The sequence below is a fragment of the Microcebus murinus genome, chromosome 16 (assembly GCF_040939455.1).
Source record: "Microcebus murinus isolate Inina chromosome 16, M.murinus_Inina_mat1.0, whole genome shotgun sequence".
Lineage (NCBI taxonomy): Eukaryota > Metazoa > Chordata > Mammalia > Primates > Cheirogaleidae > Microcebus > Microcebus murinus.
Genome location: NC_134119.1, coordinates 62750396 through 62758489, shown reverse-complemented (window position 1 = coordinate 62758489; position 8094 = coordinate 62750396). Strand labels below are relative to the sequence as shown.

The 8094-nt window shown below is 55.5% G+C and overlaps 1 protein-coding gene and 1 long non-coding RNA gene across 2 annotated transcripts; one reads left to right on the top strand and one right to left on the bottom strand.

The window, feature by feature from the left end:
• Nucleotides 1–504: 504 nt before the first annotated feature.
• On the bottom strand, nt 505–2370 carry LOC105867993 (uncharacterized). The gene is made up of 2 exons (XR_001152504.3): nt 2228–2370; nt 505–779 (listed from the first exon to the last, which is right to left on the bottom strand). It is a non-coding gene; the product is annotated as an uncharacterized LOC105867993 (long non-coding RNA).
• A 210-nt stretch (nt 2371–2580) lies between these two features.
• RABAC1 (Rab acceptor 1) lies at nt 2581–5184 on the top strand. The gene is made up of 5 exons (XM_012758470.3): nt 2581–2782; nt 3057–3269; nt 3521–3618; nt 4760–4861; nt 4942–5184. Exons 1-5 carry the CDS (start codon nt 2727–2729, stop codon nt 5028–5030), a joined length of 558 nt encoding a protein of 185 aa, XP_012613924.1. The 5' UTR covers nt 2581–2726; the 3' UTR covers nt 5031–5184.
• The last annotated feature ends 2910 nt before the right edge of the window (nt 5185–8094 follow it).

The window sequence follows — 8094 nt, the reverse complement described above, 5'->3', positions numbered from 1 at the left end:
GGAGAAACACTCCATACACAGAGGGGCAGACCACGGCCAGGAGGGGAGGCCACGCAGCCAAGACTCTGAGCCAGGTCTCTGGCTATTGGTGCTAAGGTCTTCCTGCCCTCCCAGCTCCACTTCCTCGGGGGACCCAAGAGGCAGGAAGGAGGCCTCAGGTGGGTGGGACCCCACGGCCTATCTCCCACAATCTTCTGAGGTGTTCTCTGGTCTCCCACCACCCCCTGATTTGGGGCCCACCTGCCATAGGCCCCCTCTCTCTGGCCCCATCTCCCACCATCTCTCCCATTCTCTCCACAGTGCCCATGTCCAGGCCCCATCTCCTGAAATTCCCTTATTCAAAGTTCCCCCTAATCTTCCTGCTGAGAGGACCCCCCTCAATATCCTTGCTCTGGACCCCGATGTCCCCCTCCTTTGAAGCCCCATCTGGCCGTGGCCCACACTGTTTGATATCACCAGGCCTTTTTCTGTGTCCAGCCTCTGCTCAGGACAAGAACTGGTATGTGGAATGAAATTACTTACATTCAGTTTCTACAAGGAAACCCACCAACTCTCACGACAAAAGTCCAACCCAGGTTTTCCAAGGCCACCATGGAAGAGGCGACTGGGCCTCCACCTCCAGCTGTTCCCCAAGCTGCTCCCACTGGTCACCTCCTCCATCACTCTGAACGCAGGGGCTGCTCCCTCCTCAGTGCTCTGGGCTAGCTGCGCGTTCACAGTCCTGTGATTTTCTGGAGCAAAGTGGGACCCAGTTGGAAAACCTGAAAACCACCAAAAGCCTAGGAGGGACAAAGAGGAAATTAATAGCAACCAGCCAATCTGATTTTCAAAGTCTGACTCTTTCGTCTTCAGCTTGGGACGCTCCCACAGGGACCTCCCTGCTTATTTCCACCCCCAAGCCCCTGTGGCAGGGTCCATCTTCCCCCAGCTCCTGGGAGTGCCTTCCAGCAGGCCTCAAAGCTGGAACCCTACGTGGGTGTAGATCTTGGAAGACAGGAGCTGAGGCAACAAGAGTCACCTGGGTATTCCGTGTGGATATTCTCCCTGCAGTCCCACCCAGTGTTGGAAAATTAGAACCTCAGTCCATGGAAAGGAGACCACAGGCTTCCCAATACTTCCACACACATTTCTTGAGGCCCTGTTCTTTAGAACTCTGGCCCTGTTTTCCTACAGTTCACTCAAGGGCAGGGGCAGGCCACTGAGTATTTGTTTAAAGACAGAGAGAACCATGGGTATGGGAACTGGGGAAAAGAAGGGGACATGCCTCAGACACCAGTCACTCCTTGTGACATGCAAGGGGCCAGCAGCCCATAATGTGTTACTGTTAACTTTGAGAAGGCTGAACTCTAGAAATTACAATCATAACACTCCTCATAATGTAGTGGCAATAACAATGACTATCACTTATTGAGCAGTTACAAAATGTCAACACTCCTTTAAGCACTTTACATGGACCATCTAACTGAACCATCATGACCCCGAGTCTGGTCCCATTAGGATCCCACAGTCCACATGAAGACACTGAGGTTCAGGGAGGTGATTTGGTCAAAGCCGAGTAGCCTGGATTTTCTTGTGAGTCTGAATCCAGAACTTCAGCTCTTTTAGGTATAATAACTTCTTCTTCTTCTTTTTTTAGACAGAATCTCACTCTGTTGCCTGGGCTAGAGTGCCATGGCGTCAGCCTAACTCACAGCAACCTCAAATTCCTCAAGCAAGCAATCCTTCTGCCTCAGCCTCCTGAGTAGCTGGGACTACAGGCATGCACCACCATGCCCGGCTAATTTTTTTTTCTTCTGTATTTTTAGTTGGCCAATTAATTTCTTTCTATTTATAGGAGAGACAGGGATCTCACTCTTGCTCAGGCTGGTTTTGAACTCCTAACCTTGAGCGATCCTCCCGCCTCGGTCTCCCAGAGTGCTAGGATTACAGGTGTGAGCCACTGTGCCCCGCCAATAACTTCTTCTTTTAAAAATTCTCAACCCTCTCCTTTCTCAACTTCCCTCCTACCCAAAGGAATGTGTGAGGGGGTGTCCCGAGTCCTAACCCATTTAGCCGTGGGAGTCCCAGGGTGGAGAGGGGGGCTTTGCTCCCAACCTCAGACACCCCCCCCTCCAGCAACCATGGCCCCCGCACTAGCCTCTGCCTCTCGAGGAAGGAATCAATCCCACACATTCTCTACAATCTCCCTACTCAAAATGTGGTCCGCGGGCAGCAGCTGCAGCATCACCTGGACACTGAGAAATGCAAATGATGGGCTCCACTTGCTGAATCAGAATGTTTTATCAAGCCCTCCAGGTGTTTTTTATGCCCTCTAGAGTCAGAAGGACAGCTCTGCACGGACCCCATTGTGACCCCCACGGGAGAGTACACAACGCCCGCTTCTGCCATTACAGGCCATAACGCCCTCACTCCTGACAGCCCACCTGCCCCGAGTCCACGCGCCAGCGCCTACAACTCCCACAATGCCCAGAGACGCGCATCATCGGCGCTTCCTGGGACTACATCTCCCAAGGTGTCTTGCGAGCCAGACCACCATCATGGTGCCTATTCTCCTCAGCACAGGCAGGACTACAACTCCCACAATGCTCGGCGGCAGAACTACCGCCCCAGCAGCTCCCGGGCGGTGCCACGTCCGCTCGGCTGGGTGAGGCCGGGCTCCGGCAGGACCGGAGGGGTCTGCAGGGCCGGGGGCTTGTCACCGCAGTTCTACCCCTCACATCGCAGACATGGCGGCCCAGAAGGACCAGCAGAAGGATACCGAGGCTGAAGGGCTGAGTGCCACGTGAGCGAACCGGCTCTAACCCCCCTGCCCCGAGGCTCGGGAGTCCCGGCCCCCTCCTCTCTCCAGTCCCAGGAGTCCCGGCTCCCAAACACAGGAATCTAGGCCCCCGGTCTCCTCTTCTGGGACCCTAGAGTCGGGGCCCTCCTCCCCCTCCTCCCCTGGGATCCTGGAGTCTTGGGTCCTCTCCCCGACCCCGGAGTCCGGCCCCCGCAGCCCTCTGCGTGGGCGGGGGTCTAGGCCTCCATCCCGGTCTACCGCTGACCTGCCCCCCCAGGACCCTGTTGCCGAAGCTGATTCCATCCGGCGCAGGCCGTGAGTGGCTGGAGCGGCGCCGCGCGACCATCCGGCCCTGGGGCATCTTCGTGGACCAGCAGCGCTTCTCGCGGCCCCGCAACGTGGGTGAGCTGTGCCAGCGCCTCGTACGCAACGTGGAGTACTACCAGAGCAACTATGTGTTCGTGTTCCTGGGCCTCATCCTGTACTGCGTGTGAGTGCCTCTCCCGCCCTGCTCTCGCCTCCACCGGCCCGGCCCCGCCCCCATAGGTTATTTTTGCCAGACCTTGTCACCTAAGGGCCAGGTCCCTACCCCGCATCCGCCTGGCCAGGATGCAGTGCGAATGTTACCTGGCCCTTCCTGGCCTCCAGGATGTAACCTGCCATCCCCCGATGTAGAAGGCTAGGGCCCCCTGGTTGGCCCAGCCCCAGCTGCCTGACCACTGCCTCCCTGCACTTCTCCAGGGTGACGTCCCCTATGTTGCTGGTGGCTCTGGCCGTCTTCTTTGGCGCCTGTTACATTCTCTATCTTCGCACGTTGCAGTCCAGGCTTGTGCTCTTTGGTGAGAAATCCCCTGCCCGGATGGATCCCTGAGTCCTCAAATCCCGGTCTTATGGAATGCAAACCTCAGATCACACAAGTCCTGAACCCGAGTCTGCCCAAGCCTAGATGTACACTAGGTTGCCCAAACCTGATCCCTTAAAATCTCAGAAACCCCCGATGCTCCCATCCAGTCCCAGCCCCCCAAATTGCTATTCTCCAAACCAGAATGAGATACCCCAGAAGCCACCCTCCACCTGGCTGCTGTGCCTTAAACCTGCTCCTCTCCAAACCACTGTCCCCTCCCACTCCCTGCTCCGGAACCTCTCTGCAGAAAGCATCCTCTGCCGGTACCCACATTAGACACCAGGTGGCGACCTTCCTCTGGCCTAGATCTAGATCTGTCCCAGTCCCCTTTCCTGCTTCCTGGGATGGGACCAGAAATGTCTAGGGACTTCTCAGAGAGGGAAGCCGAGGACTGTGGCTCATGCGTTTCCAGACTGATAGCAAACACCCCTGGGAAGACAGGATGCCAGGGGAAATTCGCCTCCAGGGGAGAGTCAAGGTTTGGAGTGGGGTCAGGGAGTTGGGAATCAGACAGACATTCAGGTAGACTCTCTGCCATGGTTCTTCTTTGTCTGCACAAAGTTGGGCTCGGGAGAAGGGGTGTGGAGGGAGCGCCTAAGCACAGCCACTGCTTGGCATCAGCTGGCTGCTGTCACCGCAGCAGCAGATCCGAGTTTCCAGCCTTCTGTGCGAAGCCGGAAGTCTGTATTTTTTATGTGAAATCAGTTTATCAGCCTCAATCAAATTCTTGTGAAACATCTCAGAAAACACAGCCACAGGTCAGACGTGGCCCTTGGGCCACCAGTTTGAGACTCCTGGTCCACGTGAGTGCTGGCACAGGAGAACCCTCGTCTGGGGCAGTGGGAGGCCAGGAGCTTCTGGGGCAGAGGGCAGATGGCAGGGGCTGGGGAGGGTGAGGAAGGTGTGCTGCGTTCTGCGTGGCAGCAGGGACATCAGGGGCCAGGACTTGGAGGGCCTTGGCAGGAGGAGTTTGGATTAGATTGTGAGGCTCCCCGAGCTGTGGCACAGATCGTTGGGGGGCTGCAGGAGAGAGCATGGAGAGCTGGAACAGCTGCCCCAATGCCATCTGTCCCCAGGCCGAGAGATGAGCCCAGCCCATCAATACGCTCTGGCCGGAGGCATCTCCTTCCCCTTCTTCTGGCTGGCTGGTGCGGGCTCGGCTGTCTTCTGGGTGCTGGGTGAGTACAGGGTCTGGGGGGTGGGGTGGGGGTGGGGCCAGGTGAGGGAGCATGGCCCTGAACTGGCCATTTGCCTGCAGGAGCCACCCTGGTGGTCATCGGCTCCCACGCTGCCTTCCACCAGATCGAGCCTGCGGATGGGGAGGAGCTGCAGATGGAGCCCGTGTGAGGCGTCCCCAAGGACCTGTTGGCCCCCTGGGCCAGCTGCCCCATCCCCTGTCCTGCTTGGCTCCCCTGCTGCTTGGGCCCAAGGTGCCTGTCCCATCACAAGCCCAGGGAGGGATTCCACCTTTGAAAATAAAGCTGTTACAGTTGTCATTCAACACGTGTTCCCCAGTGTCTTCTGTGGGACTCTGAGTAGAGCTGGGACTACTGCAGAGACCAGGATGGGTCCTGGCGCGGGAAAGACCATCAGCGAGGTAGACGAGCGAAACATCACAGGGTGTCAAGTGGAGGCAAGTGCTAAGGAGGAGAAAAGAGTTGAGAAGGGACAGTGTGTCGGGGGTCCCTGAGACCCCCAGGTTTGATGATTCTCTAGGACTTAGGACACAGTCGTACTCACAGCTGTGAGTTATGATGACGAAAGGATGCAAACACAGCAAAGTCAGCAAAAGGAAAGGCCACATGGGGCGAACTCAGGAGGAAACCAGGCCCAAGCCTCCCAGAGTGCCCACCCGGCAGTCACCCAGGATGTGCCTGATTCTTCTAGCAATGGATCGTGACAAGACGTGTGAAAGGTCAAGCAGGGAAGCTCCTTGGTTCCAGTGCCCAGGGTTTTGTTGGGGTGGCTGAGTAAGCACCTTCTGTCTAGCACAGGCCAAAATGCCAGACTCCCAGAGGAAAGCAAGTGCTTGGCATAAAGGATATTGTTGGTACAACAGTCTAGACACAGTGAGCTGCTCTTATCAGGGAATGATAAGACACCCCCCACCACTAGATCCAAATTCCTAGCCCCAGCCAAGGGCCAGCTGTGTGCACAGGCCTGCCTAAGGACAGCAGTCTGGAGCCTGCTATGTTAACTCTTTCCTGCACAGAGAAATGTCTTTCTATTTTTTTTTTTCTATTTTTTTTAGTAGAGACGGGGGTCTCACTCTTGCTCAGGCTGGTCTCGAACTTCTGAGCTCAAACAATCCGCCCGCCTAGGCCTCCCAGAGTGCTAGGATTACAGGCGTCAACCACCACGCCCGGCCATGCACACAGAAATTTCTGGAGTGAATTGCAGGTGAAAGAGGCTGGCCAGGGCGGGTCGTGGTGGCTCACGTCTGTAATCCTGGCACTCTGGGAGGCCGAGGCGAGCAGATTGCTCGAGGTCAGGAGTTTGAAAACAGCCTGAGCAAGAGGGAGACCCCGTCTCTACTATAAACAGAAAGAAATTAATTGGCCAACTAATGTATAGAGAAAAAATTAGCCGGGCATGGTGGCGCATGCCTGTAGTCCCAGCCACTCGGGAGGCTGAGGCAGGAGGATTGCTTGAGCCCAGGAGTTTGAGGTTGCTGTGAGCTAGGCTGACGCCATGGCACTCACTCTAGCCTGGGCAACAAAGCAAGTCTCAAAAAAGGAAAAAAAAGAGGCTGGCAGAGAAGTCTTCCCTGAGGTGATACTGAGCAAAGGCCTAAACTGAGAAAGGGAACAGCCTCAGATCCTTTGAGGAGAATGTTCTGGACAGAGGAAGCCGTGGTGCAAAGGCCCAAAGAGGCAGCAGGCCGGAAGCTTGAGGTCAGCGAGGAGGCCCGTGTGGCCGGAGCAGATGAACGAGGGGATGGCATGGGGGACAAGGGGCCTAGTGGGCCATGGTGGGGGCTTTGAAAGAGCCTCTATATCATTACGTGAACATATAGAAACGCTGACAAAAGAGAAACAAACTTGGAAAGCGCTAGGCAGATAAAGACGGCGAAGTGAGGTGGCTGAAGGGCCTGAGGAGCTACTTTAGCTGGGGCTGGTCGGGGTGGGGGGAGCTCTCTGAGCAGCTGGCATTTCTGTGAGCCTTGCAGAAGAGCCACGGGTGAAGTCCCCTAAGCAGAGGGACAGCAAGTGGCAAAGCCTGGAGATGTGCCCCACCACTGCCTCTCCAACCTCCTGTCTCATCACCGAGAACCACCCCTCCTCTGCGATTCAGCAAGTGTTTTTCCACAGCCCACTGAGTACCCAGCGTTCTGGAATTCTGCAGTCAGGTGTGGCCGCCATCAGCCACATGTGGCTCCTGAGCACTTGAAACGTGGGTGGTCCTAGCTGAGACGTGCCGTGAGTGTGAAATCCACACCAGAGTTTGACCACTTAATATGAAAAGAGGGTAAAATATCTCAATAATTCTATATTAATATATTGAGCCAGGTGTGCTATCACACACCTGTAGTCCCAGCTACTTGGGAGGCTGGGGTGGGAGGGTCGCTTGAGGCCAGGAGTTCAAGGCTGCAGTGAGCTGTGATAGCACCTGTGAACAGCCACTGTGCTCCCGCTGGGGCAACACAGCAAGACCCGGTCTCCAAAAAAAAAAAACATTTTTTTTAATGTTTTATATTGATTATGTCTGTTGGAAGGATAATTTGGGGACATATTGGGTTAAACTATTATTAATTTCGCTTTTTTCTTAATTTTAAAAATGTGATTAAGTAGCAAATAGAAAGTTACATCTCTGGCTTGTATTCTGCTTCTGTCTGACACACTGGCTTAGACGCTGGGCAAACAGCAGCATCCGAGCTCAGGTTCAGGGCGCACACAGTGCAGGAACAACCAACAGACAGGAAACTCCCAGAAGGCTGAGCACTCTGAAGCCAATCAGACAGGACTGGGCGAGACTGGGGAGTGGGGGGGGGAGGGCCTTGCTAGGGACTGAGGGCAGCTTTCTCCTTGGAGGTCGGGAGGGGTGGGGGGAGGGTGCTTCAGCCAGAGGAAGCAGGGAGTGCAAAGGCCCTGAGGTCTGATCTGTAGACCATGGTAAGGTCTTTGGATTGTACCTTACCATGTGGAACCATGCAAAGGTTTTGAGCTTGGAAGAGACAGGGTCAGGTTGAATGTTAGAAAATATCCCCACACTAATCCAGGCAACAGAGTGAGACTCTCTCTCAAAAAAGAAAAGAAAGGAAAAGATCCCCCTGGGGTCATGTGGGGGATGGGCTGGAGGGAGTGAGACCAGGGAGGATGATCCAAGCTGGGCAAGATGAAGCAGGGACATGGGGTGCAGAGGAGGGACAGGGAAGACATATGCAGGAGGAGGGTGGACAGAGCTTGGTGGC